The sequence below is a fragment of the Cebidichthys violaceus genome, unplaced genomic scaffold (genome assembly GCF_023349555.1).
Source record: "Cebidichthys violaceus isolate CVI_PGR_0920_01 unplaced genomic scaffold, fCebVio1.0.p SCAF_10, whole genome shotgun sequence".
Lineage (NCBI taxonomy): Eukaryota > Metazoa > Chordata > Actinopteri > Perciformes > Stichaeidae > Cebidichthys > Cebidichthys violaceus.
This window is the reverse complement of record NW_027176263.1, coordinates 15,067,378-15,088,432: the sequence shown is the minus strand read 5'-3', so window position 1 is coordinate 15,088,432 and position 21,055 is coordinate 15,067,378. Positions and strand designations below refer to the sequence as shown.

At 42.8% G+C, this 21,055-nt stretch overlaps 1 protein-coding gene across 1 annotated transcript in view; it reads right to left on the bottom strand.

Moving 5' to 3' along the window:
* Positions 1–21,055, bottom strand: part of b3gat2 (beta-1,3-glucuronyltransferase 2 (glucuronosyltransferase S)) — a 49,881-nt gene that overhangs the window by 22,299 nt on the left and 6,527 nt on the right. The window contains exon 2 of the mRNA XM_068727156.1: positions 1,754–1,898. Coding sequence (XP_068583257.1) covers positions 1,754–1,898 — 145 coding nt within the window. The remainder of the gene's footprint in view (positions 1–1,753; positions 1,899–21,055) is intronic.

The following is a 21,055-nucleotide window of genomic DNA, read 5'->3' as shown; positions in this document are numbered from 1 at the left end:
TCAGATTTCATCTAATCTGTCGCTTTTCAGAACCGCTTAATTCAACGTGACTCTGCAATCCGGCGTCGTGATTTATCTCTGGAATTAACAATCAAGCCGAGTAGCACGGGAGCGCCTGTGTGGAGGAGCAACAGTCAGAATATTAAATTGGAAAGATCACATCTCATTTTATGGTAAATTAAGCCCTGAAATAAACAGAGGCTCAATAGATCTCTTCAGGTAAACTCACAGAAGGAAAAGAGCTCAGCGTATTGTTTTCTGTTTGTCCTCTGCTCACATGAAAGCCGGTTGACCTTAAACTGGTTTGTAATCAGTGAGCTGATCAATAAAATCTTTTGACGTTTCCACAAAGCATTAAGGAACTACTTTTTCACCGCTTATTCCTAGACCGTTTAAAAGGCTTCGGCGAACAAGCAGAACCAGAGTAAGAGTCTTTTACTGTGTTTACCTCCAGATGTTACATGATTCTACTCGGTCAACATTTTTAAACAACCCTGCTGTGGTAGATAAAATTCAGAAAAGAGACGGAATAACGTGACCCAGTTCATACACTGCCCTTCACTTAAGTACCAGTAATCTATTTAATCTCACGGTGAAAACAAGCAAGTAAATACCTTATCGTGCCTTGTTTCCATTACTTAATAACGCAAAGACTTTATATTCCATGAAGTCAGGGTCTCAACCTCTTTCACTAGATCCTCCCTGAGTAACAGCGTTCATTTTCTCACGCTTGACGAAGCTCCTCCAGAGCCACAAGCCGAGTTTTACTTCCCGTGACGAGTCGACAGGAACAACCTGAAGTACCCCTTTAAGAAGACAAGTCATATTTCTGAAACTTACTCGTGACCCAGAGCAGGCTGTTCTCATTCACTGTTTGTACTTATACCTACAAAAAGCAATACACTTCAATATAACTGTACATAACCAAAGTCATCTTGAGTCAGGGCCTGCCTCTAAAGACGTCAGGTGACGTAGTATGGAGAGAGGCAACGTCCAAAGAGGAAGGAGGTCAGGGTGAATGGATGGGTCAAGCAAACACGGGACGGCAAAAATCGAATTTCACTTCTTTTACCTTCCTGTTGTTGCGTAACTTATGTACCGATACATACGTACATATTTCATGCAAGAAAAGTACTTATTTTGACACAAACACAATCTTTTCCTAAAGCAAACACAGGAGTTTTGTTGTCTAACAGCACAGGCGCGCTGAGAGCTCGAGCTGCTGGACATTCGTAGGGGAACGCACGGAAAATGAAAACAAACTTTTCATAAGATATCATGTGAACCGTTGTGTGAGGAAACTTTGTCCAGAGATGTGTTCAAGATGTTGGGTGGAACAAATCAATATGATTGATGATGGAACTACACCAGCAGTGGGGCTAAAAATGTGTATTTTTTTTATTTACGGATGGGTCATTAGAATGAAAAGAGTTGGTGAACTGGAAATTCTTGTCTTGAAGGCAGCACTAGAAGAAAAGGTCAGAAGGTAACCAAAATCATTAGGAACTAGACACCATTAGTGGGGATTAAGTGGGGGGTGGGGGGGGGCCCTTACCCGCTTCCCCCTTCCTACCCTCCTACCTCAGGCACCCTTGCTTGGATCCCGCCCATCTTCATTTTGATCTCAACTACACACTTCAAAAGTTTCATTACCGGGACGTCACGGGGACGTAATGAAACAATGTATAATAACCACTACCAGCGTAATACAACACAATGTGTAATTCATTACTTATTAGGGGTCGTTCCTTACCTGCCATGTCAGTGGCGAAGGTTCGGTCCGGTCTCCAGCCGGTGTACCAGCCCACCACTTTACCCCCGGACACCAGGGGGCGCTCATACGCTCTGCCGCCTACGAATCCCACTGGCCAAACAGAAACACCTCGAGTACTACGCATCTGAAAGAAGGCAGAAGAAGGAAAGGCTTTTAGTTCAGTGTACAGATGGCTGATAGACACAAAAGCTGTCCTCTGAAACCGGACCAGTGCCATTTCAAATTGGTGTTATTTAAGAGCAGATGTGCTCCAACAGTCTGTGAGGCTGGTTCAACAGCTGTGACATCGTCTAAGGTCAGGCTTTTTGCTGATCCACAATACGTTGTTTTGTTTTTTTTGACAAACACAATGCGAGTTCTGCAAAAGCGAATCAGACATGATGCCTGAGCCCACGGGGCGATGTCCACTCAGTGAAAACCCCAGAAAAGTCTGGTGATGTCGATTTTGCGATGAATCCCTCGTGTGTCAGTTTGTACGAGTGATTAGACATCTTTAATTTCTTAAGAATTGCAGGCGAGTCTGTGGCCAACTGAATAGGAGACGAATTCCGCGGCGGAGCTGCCTTCCACTTTCGCAGCGAATGAATTTGCACACAGCCGGAAGCGGCGCAACGAGAAATGAGACAGAGAGAGCGAGATAAGAGATGGGGGGGGGGGGGGGTCTGTGAGAGGACAGCAGGATTTTTGGTGTTGAGATATCTCTATTTTTTCTCATGTGTGTGTGTGTGTGTGTGGGTGGGTGTGTGTGTGCGTGGTTCTTTTTTCCAAACCCCGGCCACCCTGAAGCCCATTCACTCAGACACCGCTGCTCATCACTCATCCACACAGCCTGCAGCCAGTCGCTCGTGACAAAACAACAGAACAAAAACAAATCGGGAAGCAGCGCTGCTTTGCTTGCGCCCAGACATCACACTGACTTTTAGCTTTTCAAAAAAAAAAAACGATGGGAAACCGAGTGAATGTATATGGCGCAACATATGGAAAGGGTTCACAGTTCTGTTGCAAACTTCCAAGCAGTCATGGAGTGCGTGACGTGATCTGTTGGAAAAATAAAAAAAACATCTCCAAAGAATTGATCTCAACTAAAATGTGTTTATCGGTGAATAATTTATGAGAACATCTTTGCTGGGTTTTTCTTGCCTGATAAATGTGAGCAAAAAAACCACTGCCAGCCCAAGTGAGTGGAGTTATTTGTCCAATCAGGTGAAGAAAAGGTTCATGTTGATGTATTACTGATTGGGAGAACTGTCAATCTGCCATTGACAGCCTAATTAAAGGATGTCTGCCTCGAGCAACGTTAACATTGAACCTTGCCAGAGCTCAGTGACAGAAGCGAAAACTGTGGATGGAGCTGCAAGGCAAATTGTTTTTTGGTCTCCAAGGTGAAAGTCCTGTGTTGACTCATCCGCCCACCGCGACCTCCTCCCTACGCAGACTTCCACGGACTTTGATTGGAAACGTATTTGTGACACGTCAAAAACAAACGCAATCCGGGAGAAAATAAGCTTCCCTTGAAGCGCGATTGATCATGTTTTGTTGTACGGGAACGTACATTTTTAGGAGACCAGGTTGTCTATGACGTAAGAAAAAAAAAGTGTAGAAACCCTGTCAGGACTGAGTTTATTAGAGCCGCCAGGTTTTGCATCATATTCACAACTTGAAATCCAAGAGCAGTACCGAGCCTGAACACACCTGAGACCATGATGACATCGACATGCAGATTTGTTGGCCTTGTTGTTTTACACTGTGAATTTGATGCCTGGTGGAGGTCCATGACTGAAACCTTGTGCCTCTAACAAAACTCTGCTGGCAGTGTGCAGGGTTTCATTTCCCTACGCACCCGTCCACCAGATGTGCATATGACAACACCTCATTCAAATAGGTAAATGTTGAAATGGAACCATTTTATTTATCTAGGGGAAAATATGCTTGTGGCCCAAGACATATAGACTTCAAACATGGCTGCCAAAGGGCAGGTTGCATCCTTGAAAGTCCTCATACTGTATGAGACCTGACAACAATATCTGATCATATCCTGTTTCTCCAAGAGTTTCAACGTCAAACACCAAATGAGACAAATCTCAGAAGTAAAATGAAGGCTCTCTTGGCTCTTATTGTGTGTTTATTCTGTCACTCAAGTGTTGCACTGTTTATTGTTATGCACCCCCCCCAAAAAATTGCAGATTTACTTCATTACTTCATATAATGAGCTACAGAAAAAGCATGCTCACCAAATCTAAGTCTTATTGTATAGCAGCAGTAACTGTTTTCACTCCTGAAACACAATCCTGTCATTTCAGAGATGATATCGACTACATTGATTATTATGTTCCTCACATTCATTCTCGCATGATGTACATAACATGGACTTATTGATACTTTCATCCAAAGACCAAAAACAACGAAAAATACTTGGCATATACAAGGACATATAATACAAAGAAATATTTTTCATTAATGTATCCTCATACAACAGTTTGAATGATATGTTTCACCAGAGGTCTTCAACAGGGGGTCCGCAACCCCTAGGGGGTCCGGGGAGGTACTGCAGGTTGTCCGCAAAATTTGTGGTTGATTAGACAATTATTTTTTTTTCACAAATTGAAATGTCTTTAAATACACATTGAAATGAATCCAACGAATGGATAAATGGAGGCAGAAGCTGTTATCTTTCTGTCAGAAATGCACACATTCAGCGACACACAGGAGCTCTCTCAGGCTGGGCACCGGTTCACTCACTGAACCGGTGCCCAGCCTAGTCTGGACCTGTCCCTCCAAGCCTTCAGCACACAAAGAGGAGGACCCGCCCCTATCGCTGCTGTGCCAATCACGAGGCCGCATGTTACATGCTGGCTCTGTCAGGTTCCCCGTGATTGACCGAGAGCCTATTCAGTCCCCAGCTGACTAAGATCCCAGACACAAGGACGCACGCTGCAATATTATTTGAAAAGAAGATACCGTTTTTTTTAAATCAAAAAACAACATTTACTTCACCCATGAATCCTGGTGCAATCATTTTTGCAAGATATTCCAGGCTAAAACACTGCAGCTCCTATCCAAGTGTATGGACATTGTTATGAGCGAAAATGGATTGTTTTGTAACTCGACCAAAAAACATGAAACTGACCATTATTTTAATAGTTCAGTATTGTATGCAAGATAACAGGTATGTTTATGCATAGTAGTGGCACTAATAGGCCATCACTCATTTTTTCTTTCCCCATTTATGTTTAAAATAAAAACGTCAATTTGAATAGCTTGTATGCATGATTATCATGCAATTGACAGACACTGTCGATATTGGCATTGGTATCAGTTGACGAGGTGTGTTTATTAATGGCAGTGGCTCGTCCACAATACACACTGTATGTTTAAAATAAAAACATGAATATATGAACCTGTGTATTATTTGAATAGCTTAGTATTGAATGCACAATGACAAGGTATGTTTATACATGGCACTAAGCCCAGTTTAATATAAAACACAATGTTATACGATATATATAGTAGGGGGTCCCAGCTCCATCTCTCTCTCAGTTTGGGGGTCCTTGGCCTGAAAAACGTTGAAGACCCCTGTGTTACAGTATTATTTATCTTTTTGCGTTTTTCTACAAATGTCCAGCAACACAAGCGATCAGTGCACATGAGCAAGCCCCTGTGGTGTTTAGACCACAAAACTACTTGGTTAAGTTTAGGAAACGATCGTGGTGGTTTGGGTTAGTAACTACAGAAGTGGCTTCACTTAAGAAGAGAAGCTATGGAAGTAGTGTTACTTATTTAAAGAAGTTATGTCAAAAATAAATCAATGTTTTGGTTAAATAACTAAAGAAGTGTGGAAGTTGCATAAAACATGTATCAATGTTTGGGTTAATATAACTACAGAAGTGGAGTTACTTAAGTACGGAAGTTAAGTGACAAATAAGTTAACGTTTGGGTTAAAAACAAAATGCGAAATGTGGCTTATCATCAAGACTGAAAGCAGGTAGTAGGAGGTAAACCAGCGCATGTAAAAGCTTTCACGAGCTCATGACATGCTGAATCCCTGTTGTTAAAGCAATGAGATGAAGAACAGGACATGGATTTATCAAACTGTCGGAGATGAGGACATCTCTTCCTTTCCTTTCTCTTCTCTCCACTTCTTTTGCTCCGTACCCTGACACCCCCTCTTCTGCCTGGGCCCCTGAGCAAGGCCAGCAGCTTTGAAGCCCTTTCCCTGTTAATACTATGGTCCCTTGAGTTTGCCCGTGTGACGCTAAAACACTTCCCCCTCGTTTCTCTTTTGCTGCTGACTGCCTTTCTCTCTCAGGTCATTTTTCAAAGACTCTGGCTCCTCTGCTTTGTAAAAAAAAGAAGAAAAAAAAAGAAAAGCTGATGAAAAGGAGAGAAGACGCAAGAAAGAGAGTCTGACTGTGTGTGTTGGTCTTTCCCAGATCATTCCTGGAGTACGATCGTTAGTTTGGCTTAGTGGTTAAGTCCTAGTTTGACTGCTAATGATCTCTCAAAGCTCAGCACAGTTTGATAGAATGGAAACAGGATCCATGGGTACTCAAAGCCTGCCTTAACAAACATGATCTGCACCACAAATTGGTGAAAACACATTCTAATTCCTGCATAAATACACTAACCAATATCTGTCTTTGTTGCCTTTACCTTTTTAAGTGTCATTTTCAAGTACTTTCAATTAGCATTATCAGAGTTTTTGCAAGCATCTACCAGGTTTGGAAGTCCGATCCCAGTCAAAGTGTAGTGTGTGCAAAGTGTTCTCTGCAGTGGAGAAAATACATGGCCGCTTGTACATATCCTCTATGTCTCCTGGATGAAGTGAGTGCATCATAAACAACTCACTAACTGAACGTTCAAGCCAACACCAGCGCAAAGTCACTTTTGAATGGATCTTTACAGTAGCTCAGGTTTGTAGGTTAGAAAAGTGTTATGGTTTTACTGTAAGACAGAGGCAAAGATGTGTCTATACATTAAATAACATTGAATGACAACTGTCAGCTTAGTAACGTCAGTATCTCATTCATGTTACATGTTGCAGACATGTTAAATATAAATGTTCTGTCAAACATGTTGAGGACAAAACATCCGCTGAGAATCAACTAAGTTCAGTGAGAAAATGTTTTGGACCAATCAGAGCTCACGATGCAACTATTTAAAGCTGCATTGACTGGAATTCACAGGAAGCTAATAATCACACATTTGACATATGGCCGTATGAAGTTGATGCGTTAGGCTATTAGCATTTGTCTTTTCTGGCCACCTGTGCTCTCCTTTTATCTCTGGTTTTGGTCTCTACCAACTACTGAGGGAATATAACTGGCTCTTTAGCTGCTAAATGTCTACAAAATGAACAGACAAGTGTGCCGTTACCAGCAGACTTTTCACACTGAAGTCGGCTGTCCACAAACCAATGGGTGACATCATGACGACTACGACCACTTCTTATATACAGTCCATGATGAAAAAACTGTATATTAAAACTTTAAAATGCTCCACTATTGTGCGGTCTGAAGAGTTTGTGGACTGTGAGGACTGTGAGGCAGTTGAGTGCTGTTTGTCCAGGCAGCTCAAACTCTCACACTCGTGAATTCTTGCTATTCTACCGTAAATTCCGGACTATAGAGCGCACCTATATACAGTATATAGGCCGCACCTGCTAATTTTTAAAAGAAAAAAGAAATTGTACATAAATAAGCCGCACTTGTCTATAAGCCGCAGGTGTCCCCGTTGAAACATGAGATATTAACGCGGCAAGATGTTACAGGAAAGATTTTTTAAAACTTTTAATTAAATAAATGCCGGTAACATCCACAACTACATACATACCGCAAATGCTTTTTTTTTCAGAACAGTGCTTTTAACAGTACTAAAGTTGTCGGAATTGAAGAGCCTGAAGGTATGTAATCACTTCGTCACATATTTTCTCGACAAAAATACAGGAAGCTTTTGTCGTCTTTTTGCAGCGAGTCAGTTCTTCATGCTGCCGTCTCCAGCGTCTCACCATCGATTCATTGATGCCGAGCGTACGGGCAGCAGCTCTATTTCCTTCTTCGACAGCCAGACGGATCGCTTTTAATTTGAAAGTCGCATCATATGCATTTCTCCGTGTCTTTATCCATGACGAGGGGGCGCGCACGAAGCGCAAAATGGGTGATCTGAAGAACTAAGTGTGAGTGAGTTTGCCGAAACAGTTTCATCGGTCCACTGTGACCTGTTCGGTAATTTCACTGGTCTGATATGACGAGGTTAAACGTGTTCGGCGGCGGGAAGCTAGTTAGCCTGTGAAAATCCATCAATTAGCCGCATCGTTGTAAAAGCCGCAGTCTCAAAGCGTGTGAAAAAAAGTAGCGGCTTATATACCGGAATTTACGGTAATATACATTCGGGCAAATCCACAGACTATGCGGCTGGAACGCACCATGCTCAATTTGACGTCATACGTATGTATGTGTATTCCTCTGAAAAGAAGCTCTGCAGTGTAGTAACAATTATCTGTGGGGTTTGTCACTACAAGCAACTCCTTTCAAATAGCACATATTGACCCAACGTTTTGTTTTACAAAGAAAAAGATCAGCGCACCTTTAATCAAGTTGCCTCAAATTGATTCAAAAACAGTTTTTGGCGGTTCAGAACAAATCATTTTCACATTCACTACAGTTTATGTCTGAAAATCAGAGGCGGCGAGTTGTTAATTTGACCAAACAGATGCAGGAGGGCTTCATGCTGATGTCTGAATGAAGGAGCGAGATGTCAATAATCCATTGTTAAAATGACATCTGTCTCGGGCGAATGCCTGCAGAGCATCTCCAGACTGCATTAAAAGCGGCGGGCCGGCAGTGCAGGGGCTCCATCGACAGCACACTTCACTGCCAACCCTCTTGTTGTCTTTATAGCGTTCGTTTGTCCATTATAACTGGACTGTGGCCAGGCCGCGTAGTTATAAGTGTGTAACGCGAGTCCATCCATCTATGTGTCATTAGATTCAAAAATCACACCGACCAAATCCGTTCAGACGCTCCGAGGATAAAAGTCCCATTAAGATGACAGGTGAATCTTTGCCCCCCGGCAAACAGAGCGAGCGTCTGACAGACAGCGATGACAAGGGGGTGTCCAAGTACAGCGTCGGTTTAATCAAGCACAACCTTTTAACAACATGATATTATTCCAGGATGAAAAAAAAAAAGTGATATTAAATCAGCTTTGTTGACAGGTTTGATCTGATATCAGAAAGACTGTATTTAGGCCCTGATGCAAGTCGCAACCGACTACAGACGTCGCCTCAATTTTTCCTTTTCCGCGCAGCCGTCTCATCAACAACAAGTCAATGTCACAGTGTTTGCTGAGAGCCAAACAAAAGCGGTGGGGTGACAGGGTTTCGACAGATGGTACATCGTTCTGCTCGGCGGCAAACTGCTTCGGCACATGCTGGTTTTTTTTTTTTTATTTTTTTTTTTTCGGTGCCACCATCTGCAGGTTTCCTGCTGGCACGGGAAACATTTTTGCGACACAAACTTCTAGTTATGCCTTTATTTAGGTTGGCTGAGCATCCATGCTGTTACACAGCGATGCCCTGTTGGCAGGTACAATGAAAGATGAATCACATAATGTGTCAAATAACACATGGGCTGCTTCAAAGCAGTTACAGGCAGGTATGGGTCCATTAGTGAGAATAGTCTGAAGTTTATAAATCTGACTTTTTACACGGATCAGCAGATTACTCCATTATTAACAGTAAAAGCAGTCTATAAATCAGAGCTTTTTAGACACAATGCATACCAATGGTTATTACATCTGCGTGCAGTAATGAGTATTGTAATTATCCCCAGTAATGAACCGAAGAGCCGAACGTAAAAGTGGAGGCAGCAGAGGGAAGTCGCTCCAACAAGCGTGACCGTTCTTCTATTTGCATTAAGCACCAATTTGAAGTTAATAGGAGTGTGTTGCATTGCATTAAAGGAGAGTTTCATTTAGCCACGGGTTATTTAATAGACTCAGCCACACGGTAACAAAACAGCATCGGCCCGCATTGGGCTCAGCAATCAACTCCTGCCAGCGTCGTAGCACTTTTGGGCTTTTTCCTCACAAAGACCCCAAACCTCTTCATAAGGGCGCCCTTCGTTTCTCTACTTTAACAGCTAGACGGCAGATTTTCTTGAATCGGATATCGGACATCCAAACATCCTCCCATCAAGAAGTTTCCCTTTAAATCTCTACCTCGTCCTCCTCCTGATCCAACAACAAGTGAGGGAGGTGTGTGTGTGTGTGTGTGTGTGTGTGTGTGTGTGTGTGTGTGTGTGTGTGTGTGTGTGTGGAACCAGCACCGCAGCGTATTCCTCTTGTAACGCGACATCGATCAAATTCTAAGTTTTCACCGTGAAACACGACGGAGTACAGAAGAAGACGTGAAACTTCTGTTTCACTTGGACTTTCAGGTTAGGGGGAAAAAAAGACGCAATCTTGTTGAAAAAGTTAACAGCGACTTCAACCACAACACAAGGTGAGTATACATTATTAACAAGTTACTAAAAATCACGATTTTTGCATAACTTGGTGGGAAAAAAAAATACTTCATTCACTGAACATAATCCAGGCAGCAATTCCTAAAAAGATTAACACATATAGAAATTTAATAGTCGATAAATACAATTCTGGAACTTTTTTGACAGCTTTGGAAAATTAAAAGATCATTCAAATGTCTCATTATCTTTTTATTTACTATTAATTGTGGTACGTAATGGACAGGTTAAGCTCTGCTCTGACTGCTTTAGATAGACGCGACAACATCGATGACTTGTAGCTCCAGTGAGCACATCACCAGCAAAGGCTAAACAAAGAGCTGCTGGTGTAATCGCCCTCCAGCGGCAGCACCGTATCTGTTGAAAGCTGATCACAGGAGATTCTGAATTAACGACCAACAGACCTCATTCAGGGAGCTTTCGAGCGATTGGACGTGCCCTCCAGAATGTAGCTGCTCTGGGCGGGGACTTGTGAGGAAGAGCGAGTAGGATCCTGACTTGGCAGCTCTGACTGCAGCTGTGCATTCATCCCTAAATACTAACCGGTGAGTTGGTTCCTCTGCTTCTGGCTTGTTGCCCAGGTTTTCTTTACTGCCAACTCACGAGTAAACCGGGGGGCTCGGCCTTTGATTCATCGATTTTACTATGATCTCACGTTTTAACCCAATTTCAGAACAGCTACTCCCACTCTTGAGTTCTCACTGTTGGGAGATCTCAGAAAAAAGTATACCGTTTAGGTCTGCAGAATTTTAGCAGCAGAGTTTGAAACAAATCTGAGTTGAAGAAAACAAAATCGATGAAACCTCGACTGTAATCCTCTGCACAGAGTGTGTGTGTGTGTGTGTGTGTGTGTGTGTGTGAGCTTTAATGCTTATTTTTCACTGGACGTTGAGTAAAAAAAAAATCTATATTTTTAAAGCGTCGTACAAATAGTTGTTACGATAGGAAGGAAAGCACAAACCCCCATCTTTTTAGTCTGTGATGTAGCTCTAGGAAATCAATGCAGTGTGTTCATCACAGCAAATAGCAGCACAAAGATATAGTTGTAGAAAGAAAAGGTTCAAAAGGAACAACATTTTATGAAAATATAGTGGATTCTTTAAAAAGAAATATTAGGGATTGCTGCCAGAAATGTCCTGGCTGGAAGAATGGTACGTGTGACGGCATGACGCCGTACCTGATCTCAGTCCTGCGTTGCGTCAAGGTTGTGTCAAGATCAAGGTCCACAGTAAATCCAGTCCACATCCGAGAGCGCAGACAACTCTCTGAGAACCCACGGAGCTCACCCTGTGATCAGGTTTGTCCTCACAAGCTAACTCTGCAGCTTCCCCCGCAGGGACCCAACTGGAGAAGGTAAAATAGTAAAGGCTGGTAGTCACCATGAGAGCACGCAGGGTGATTTTCCAGGGATTCTTTTTTTTTCTTTCTAGTCCACAAGAATCTCTCCTTTGGGGTGTAAAAACGTTCATCAAATTCTCCGGGTCCCCACATTCGGCAACTCTTTTTCATCGTCTGGGAAGCAGCTGCACCGTTTTAAATCCCAAGATAACAGTCTTAGTTCATTGGTTTCTCGTGCCAAGCCGATCCTTATTGGAGATCGATAGAGTTTCACATGTTAAGCACTGACGTTCACATTCAGAGTGATGGAGCTCTCTAAGCAGCAGCAGGCAACGTCAGCCCTGTGTGTCAAGTCTCAGCTTGGTATTATTTGAATAGTAATAATCCAGTTGCATTTCGCTACTTTCTATTGGCTTGTCATACACAAAAACAACATTTTTAGGGTGTGTCACTTTTTCACGAGTTTCATGTCTAGTCAGTTTTATCTATATTGCCCAAAATCACAAATGCTCAGAGTCCTTGGGTTCCAAGAAGACGACGAGAAAAACTTCAATACAACCTCCGTACAAATCACAACACTGCCTTAAATAGCCTTCCAATCGGCCTTTCCTTAGACCCTTGCTTTGGCGTGGGACGGCGTATGACAAGACTGGTTGGCCGTGTTGATGGTCCCCACGTGTCCTCGATACCAGGACGGTATTCAATTATGCAACGCCTTTTATGAATTTTGAGCTAAATTGAAATTCAGTGGGTGTCGTTTTCTTTTTCCTCTGGCTTTCTCAAGGCTTCACCGCATTGCTGTAGCCATCAAAAAAAAAAAAGAAAGTTACAATATGCAACAAGCATACGCTTGATTTTGTGTTACCGTTTGTGTAACGGCACACAAAATTCACGGTTTGAGATGTATATTGGTTTTGGGGTAACTAAAACACACATGACATGTTGTCATTGACAGATAAACCCGACTTCGGGTTAACAGTGTCGACAGTTTGATCTTATCCTGACTCGCTCGGCCAAAACTTCACGGGTACAACTGGAGCTGCGGAATTCCGTGTGCGAGTAGTAGAAATAAACAGCTGTTTGGGTCACAGGACACACTGAAAGGACGTCGCATACCGAACCCAACGTTGTTACACCCCTAGTTACCGTGGTTATTTAAATGTGACTTATGGTGCTGTTAGATTGCTGCTAGACCGCCCTGTTAACACAGGAGACTGAACAGATTTAGACCGCAGTGACAACATCTTTGGAAAAAAGCTAAACGCCAAAAATACGGATTGAAGCAGATTATTTCTCATGATAAAGACATCTTGTTAACTTTTGATATGATTTCATGACAGCTTAAGATGTCTGCTTCATATAATCTATTGTCAAAACAGCTTCAATGACAAAATCAAATATTTGATGAATAAATAAATACATATTCTCTGATTTCATGAGGTTTTTTTTGTTCCATCTTTAATCCCTTAATGTTTCTGAGTAGATGTAATATGACAGGCTGAACACACGTGAGACGTCCTCTTTGTTTACCTTTTCCATGCGTCCACTGGTTACCCCGTGTTTAACGTCACATTACAGTGATTTGTGGGTAATTCCCTTTGTCAGTAAGTCTGCATCTGATGCTGACTTACTGAAAGGGTTCATAAAGGGCTCAAAATGTCTACGAGAGAAACTCGAAGATTTGACAGTGGGACAGTCCTAAACCCTCACGGACTTTGCGGGAGCGCGTCTCAAAGTCCGTGAGTCCCTAAGGAGGGACATTGGGATTGGGCCCCTGTCTGTATTTTCTTCTTCTTCTTTTTATTTCCGGTAGACTAGGCTGGGGAAGTGCAATGTTCTATCATGATATCGGTCATTTCATATCACATTAACGATATATATATCTCAACATTTAAAGCATGTTTTCTAGTGATTCATTAAATAAATAAATAAATAGCCTATATGAAATAAACACTTGGTTTAGTGTAGTCTTGTGTTAATTAAATACTTGATAAATGATAATATTTCGTATTTTTCTCATTTAATTAAGAACTGTAGTGTAAAATGATCAGATTTTCGGAGAGATTTGAGTTATGCCAGTTATTATCGATTCATGCTTTGTGTATCGCGATACATGATTTAATCCCGATATGATTCCATTGAAAGGAGATATTGGCCATATTAAACTATTGCCCAGCCTTATGGAAGACCTGCTGACAACAGCTCTCTTCGCTTCACTGATGAACCTGTGAAGGCCTTTCTTCCATATGTGCATCAGTTGGGTCTGTGCTGCCGGAGGCGCCGGCGGACGCGGCCACGCGTTACAAAAGCGCTCCTGTCTCATTATCAATATGGATATCTTCACCAGAGGGCGGGCGCTGCACTGAGATAACAAATAATTCATCTTGAATTCATCTCGCCAAAGACTTTCTGGAGCAGCTTTGTCCTGACAAATTACAGCGCTGGCAGCTCAGTGAGTAAACGCGCCATTTACAAGTAAACAAAAAGAAAAGCTGGGGGGGGAAAAAAATACTGTGCTGAGAGGAATCACATTTCATCCGACTCGCAGCCAGGGCGCTCCGTCTGGGCGCGCTGAGGCCGCGGTCGGGTAATCAACTCTGACTCCCTCCACTGCAAACACACAGGTGAGGGGAGAGTCGTGTGTGTGTGTGTGTGTGTGTGTGTGTATGTGTGTGTGTACACACAAAGAGACTCTTAATGATGGAGTATATCAAATCCATTATGGATGTTCTCGTTTCCTGCCTCCTGCCCCGAAGAAAGAGCCGTCATTGTGTTGTTGGCGCGCCGGGACGAGTGTTTCGGGCGGCTGGACCGGGTGTGATTTTAATCAAGCGTATTTTTATCTGTGCGTTATTAATATGCATGGCAGAGGCAATCGGAGGAAGGGAGGGAAGAAACGAGCTGGGAGAGAATGAATGAATCGAATTACAGAGGCCGAGGATGGGCTGTGAAACTGTGATGCAATAGAGCGTGATGTGTGTGCGGGTTGAATGCTTTATGGGGGGGAAAGAATTCAAACAATGAAGGTGTGTGTGTGTGTGTGTGTGTGTGTGTGTGTGTGTGTGTGTGTATAAACCTGTACATATAATGTCACGGTGTTTCTCTCCAACAGTGGAACCAGCTGTATGTTTGCATCTACATGATTCATATATTTATATGTCGTTTTGTGCACAAACTCCAGCGGTGATGTGAGGCTGGATCACAGAACAAAGATTTAGGCTCAAGCTGGTTTATTTGCAGTCATACATCACTATTCCCCTCCTTACCATGACCGCTTGTATTATGCATCAAAACAATAGTTCAGCATTGTGGGAAGGACATTTATTTGCTTTCTAATTGGGCTGCGACTAATGATTATTTATTTATCTAACAGCCATTTGTTTGATTTGTCTATTCAATAACTCACTTATAGATTATTCTAAACATTTACACCGGCCCTTATTAATTACCCAATTAATATAACAATGAATTTACCCAAACTAAATATCCCAAAAAATAACTGTACATCATTGAACCCTTTCCCTGAACTGGACAATCAGTTTTACTTAAGGACTCCACTCAGACCTTAACATGGCGATGATGATTCACCTCATTGCACGAGTAATATGCAGTTAAGATAATCTAATGTATTTTTGCATCGGAGTGGGGCAATAAATGAAAAAGATTTACAGACTGTTACTTTGCTTAGTCTGTATTAGTTTAAGCCGTTTTCCCACGGCCGTTAAAGTTAACAGAAAAAATAAAACAACATGGTGTAAAGTTAGGTCACCCTAGCGGCAGCGGTGCGTGAATTACTTTTAACAAGGGGCAATGAGGAGACGTTCAGAAAATCTTTAACAAAAAATGCAAGTGGCTACTTACTAACGTTCCTCGTGTTGCTCATCTTAGTATATTACATTACAGTCATTTAGCAGACGCTTTTATCCAAAGCGACTTACAATTCAGTATCTATCTACACAATGTAGGCGCAGCTACGGGAGACATTTTGGGGTTACCGTACTTTCCGCACTATAAGGCGCACCGGATTATAAGGCGCACCTTCAATGAATGGCCTATTTTAGAACTGTTTTTATATATAGGGCGCACCGGATTATAAGGCGCATAGAATAGAGTAGGAGTAAGCACAGTACCGGTGTTTACCGCTATTACTTCGGCGACGCCCCTGACTACGGTAGCCGTAATGCTGCAAGCGGTGCGGCTTTGTAGTTTACCAGTCGTACTGAAACATTTTGACAGAGCGCCGTGTACAACCAGTATGGATCAACCAATTAACCAATTGATCCATATATAAGGCGCTCCGGATTACAAGGCGCACTGTCGTTTTTTGAGAAAATTAAAGGCTTTTAAGTGCGCCCTATAGTGCGGAAAATATGGTAAGTGTCTTGCTCAAGGACACATTGACATGAGACTAGCAGAGCAGGAGCCGGGGATCGAACCACCAACCCTCTGATTGAAAGGCGGCCCTGCTCTCCACTTAGCCGTGGTCACCCCGCCATAGTGTATGTTACGCTATTAAGACAGAAGATACATTGTGTAAGAGTGTTTTCAACAAAACTGAACAGTATAATCTTAATGAAGTCAGGATTTATCAGCCGTTGTATTAGACAGTTCGGTGTGCCTTGGTGTACCTAATAAACTGGTGAGCGTACATCCCGGAGTTCCCAGTCCATCTATGGGTTCGCAAAGCTGACTGCATTGGGTTCCGCTACTTCAGGTGTTTCTAAGCAATTGTTGTAGACTAACCATACCAGACGAAACATAAAGAAAACCACGGCGAACAAAACGGTTAAACCAAATCAAAGGAAAGCCGGGAAATAATCACAAAGAGCTTTTAAGAGGTCGCGAGTGGGTGGCAATGATTGCACCATTAATGGCAGATCCAGGGTTCATCACCATTTCACCATTATAAAGAAGAAAAAAAAAGAAAAAAAGACACCGAAACTATGACTGTTCAAAAATGATTTTCATATAGATACGGTCATTGTTGTAGACCAGGCAATGTTGCCTCGGCTCCACGTTACATGAGATCGATATTCTTCAGCTCTTTCAGAGAAAATAAGCATATTTCCCAAAAAATTGTTTTATAGCTCTTTCTAATTTGGCACACCTTAAATCCAGGATAATAGCCAATAATCAATTTGTTGAAATAGTAGATAGATTCCCCAACTAAAAGGAGATCACAAACCACCATTGCGACAACCGCATTCATAAGCAATCCCATGACAACCAGTACTCCATATTTAATCTTATCAGTTGTTCCTACCCAGCAAAATTCATAAGGGAAATTACATTTTCAAAACAATTATAGAACCTCCATTGTAGATTTAACAAGCTGTAAGGACACTGGGAAACCTGAGATCACAGTTTTGTCACATGGCCTTTGTCGGGGTGACCCTAACCCGTCACAGGCCCTGGTAACAAAATGTGGCGATTTTATTTTCACTTTACACGTTCAACAAACTTCAGCTTCTGTTTTAACATGAACTAGTGCAGCGCCCGTTCAGAGAAGGCCCTGTTCTTAGTGGGCCGATTGCTTTGTTCTCGAGAGCCGTTCATCCGAACGACTTCACACTCGGCACTGCGCTGCCTTGGGTCCTTCGCATTACCATCAAAGTGTGAAGTCGATCGGGTGAACGGTTGTCGAGAAAATGACTTATAAATATGCTAATAGGATTGCATTTGTACAGCGCCTGTTCTAGTCAGACCACTCAAAGCACTTTTGACTCCATCTCATCATTCACCCATTCGCACACACTGACACGCTGATGGCAGGGTCTACAGTGAAAGGTGCCCACCTGCCCATCAGTACTAACTGTCACATTCACACCCATTCATACACCAATTGCAATTTGGAGTTCAGTGTCTTGCCCAAGGACACCCGTGACATTCGGCAAAGAAGGATCTTCCGATTGGACGATGACCCGCTTCACCTCTACGCCAAACCCTGTAGATCTCCAGTCTCTCAGTTAAAATGGATTATCTCTCAATAAACTTCACGGGATGTATAAAACGTGCTACCAATACACTTTGTCCGGTCATTTTTTAGAGCTTGCACGGGACGCTGCGCTTCCTTAGGTCCTCAGCAACACACCCGCCAAGTGTGAAGACGATTGGATGAACGCTTGTCGAGAAAATTGGAGGACGGACAGACAGATAGACAGACTCCTTCCATTTTACTATGATGTACCACGCAGTGGTGAACGAGGGCAAAATGGGGATTTGATAAGGGAGTAGAGAGTATAGAGAGGGTGTGTAGTCAAACTGCAAATTCAGGAAATAAGCAGAGAGCCGGTGCAAAACGCCTTTTACCTTCACACTGGCCCTTAAAAGCCTTCCACCGTCACCTTCCTCTCTCCCCATCCTTATCCTCCCGCCGACCTCGCCGCAGACAATTTCTCTTGGCGGAGTTCGTCTCCTTTCTGCTACGCTTCCCTGACATTACAACCCCCCCCCTCCTCGCTTCGCCCACTACACTATGTAATTATGATAATTGCTCATAGGGGTTTGAGCGAATTGAATTTCCCATTTCGCTCTGGTTCCTTGATCCCCCTCCCTCCCATCACCCATGATTCTCTGCAGGCCCGCCGCTTAGACACTTGATCAACCATACACTTAACGTTTGCCTGTGTGTCTTCGGACCAATGATGAACATTTGAAAAGAATATGCCGATATGAGAGAGGAAAATATCAACCCTGTAAATCTATCAAAGAAAGTGAAGCATAGAGTTAAAGATTCTGAGCCTTCTGATTCAAATATGTGAAATATTTTTCGTCGCATTTAAGAACAACTGGGTTTCTACGACTAATGCACAATGTGGAACGCCATGTCAGAACTAATAATAACAATAATGTTAATAAATGTACCCTGCTAGACGGAGGATGGCACCATTCGAGAAAGGTGTCCCTGAGTCACACTTGAGCGCGGGGCATTTGCTTAAGTACCTGCTCCCTAAAATAGTCGCTGTGACTGCTGTGGAGCTCTCGGGGCCGGGGGAGTTCAATTATTCAAAAAAGGGTCTGACGAAAAGTGTTGCCTGGCTGACAGGCTGCTGCAGCTGAATCAAACGGCTCTGCCATGCTGCCGTCAGCTGAAAAACCCCCTCCATCCCCAGAGTCAGCTTTTCAGGAACGAAGAGGAGGGGGAGGCGCTGCTTAAATTTCCTGATTGCTTGTTACTGAACCCTGTTGATAATGGGTTTGTTCATTTTGAAAGTAAACCCGAGGCTGGCAGAGTTGAGGGCAAAGTAATGGACTCGATATATCAATACATACTTTTGCTCTTAGGGCCACCATTTATACATCTACAAAGGAGCTTTAAGAGCAGTTTTACAGGGCATTTTTGTAGTTTTGGCTGTAAGTAATTGGTGCGAACTGACAGCAATTTTCTCCTGGACTTCCATACAATTAGACTTATTTTTGCAACCAGATGGTAATTCGAGAGAATGCAAGTTTAAGGCACTTTCACATTGGCTTCACTCTTCAGTACAGGAGGTTTCTGCAGTTTGAAGCGCATCAAACTGACAAGCGTCACTAACCAAGCGTTGGTATTTGACGAGGTTGGGAGCGAGAACGTGTTGATGGAGACCCAAAGTGTTCAATAAAGTCTTTGTCCATCAATCAAGACAAACAGGGCGGAGCCAGGCATGTGATTGGCTGTCTGCTTGCTTGGAGCAAAGCAACAGGGATTAAAATGACCTGCAATAAACTAAAATAAATAGAATGATTCCAATGACTTAGTAATGAAGTTTTTAAAAGTGTATTGCATTATTTTCCAATTAAATGGCTATAACGCAAACAGACAGTTGGTAATAACTTTGCTCATCGGGGGGTTTGTTTTAAAACCTGTCTAAGGCCTCATTTCAAAATGACCGCATGAGATTTAAGACACTTTCATTTACACTGAGCCACATGTTTGGCCAGATCACAAATCTGATTGCAGTCTTGTCTGTTTTTTTCTGGGCTACATGTAAATCAGGGTCAGACCTCCTCCAGTCGAGGAGGAGGCGGTAATGCACCTGAAGCTCTTTGGTAAGTGCCTTGTTGCTTTAATGAGCCGGAAAACAAAAAGCTGATTTTCAGACTTTGGCTGCTGTTATCACAGAGGAGACAGACCGTGGATGTCTTCAGGAAATCAGACAGTGAGTGGACATGTCCATAGACATATCCACAGGAGACAACATACGTCTTGGAGAGGCGAATGCATTTACACCTTATTAACATCTGGTTAGAATGTGTCTCAAAGTCTCGGACACTTTCACACTCAGCTTTTCTGAGATCTTCTTTTAAAGCGAGGGTTGGTAATTTTAAGAAACCAGCAAGTCGGCAACACTGACAGCCCATCCCTTCAGGTCTCCCTCCAAAGCCACACCCCCAAAAATTGTGTGAAAAAAATCGAAAAAACAAAGAAGAAATGAACTTGGTTGCTATGCTATCCCTAATAAGAACCAATTTGTAATGAACCAAAAGTTTGAATTAAGTGCTATACAAATTTGCATCCCACTTTACCTTGAACTGTGAATAAACTGAAGCAAGCAAGACATTATTGGGCATCGGGGAGCTACATTTTTGTGGCTGGACTGCCGAAGTAAGATCTTCTCTCCGTTTATTTTCTCCCACCGGAGAAGTCCTCCCACCGTGCTCAGGGAGATATTTTACTAAAATAAGCTGAAAGTCATCAATGAGGCCTCACTCACTGTGGCGTAGGGAATTTTCAACCATTACAATTTCATTATTCTGGGTATAAATTGGGTTTTTACTGTCCAATGATGGTTTAAATGCTGTTTAACACACTTGACTGTCCTCAAGAGAATGCATCTTTGGAAGAAACAATGAGCACCTTTTTGGAATTTTGAAAAGAAAAAAGTCAAATTTAGAGGCGATATAGAGAAACCTGTATTATTCAGAGGGATTAAACAGCATGTCAACGTCTGAAGTAAAGGAGCTCCCCAGTGATGGCAGCTCAATACGCCTTGAGGGCAAAAAAATGCTAAATCACTTTGGGGAAACCAACAGGAAGCAGTGTGTGTTAAGGGGCAATCAAGGTATAATTGCATGGGCTGCATTAAATGAGGAGTCTTGCATTTTCTGACACTCTATTGACTGCTAGGAGGCGACTCAGCCGGAACGCGTCGCATGCATAATAAACCACGGCAAACTGTGCGGCAGCAGAGAATACACCCTTTACCTCTTTATGCTAAGCGCCTTTCCACCTGAGAGAAGGGGAATGCAGGGAGGCTTGTTAAACATTTCCTATGTCCTAGTGTTTCCTTTTCTTTGGGAGGGAGGGAGGGGGGGGCTCATTACTCTAAGTTTGTAGCCTGGGCAGCCACTTTCATGTAATCAACAACCCGGAGTCAGGAATGAAGCTGATTTTGTCCCAGCGGGGGCTCCTCATTTGGCAATAAAACCACTTGGTTAGGTTTAG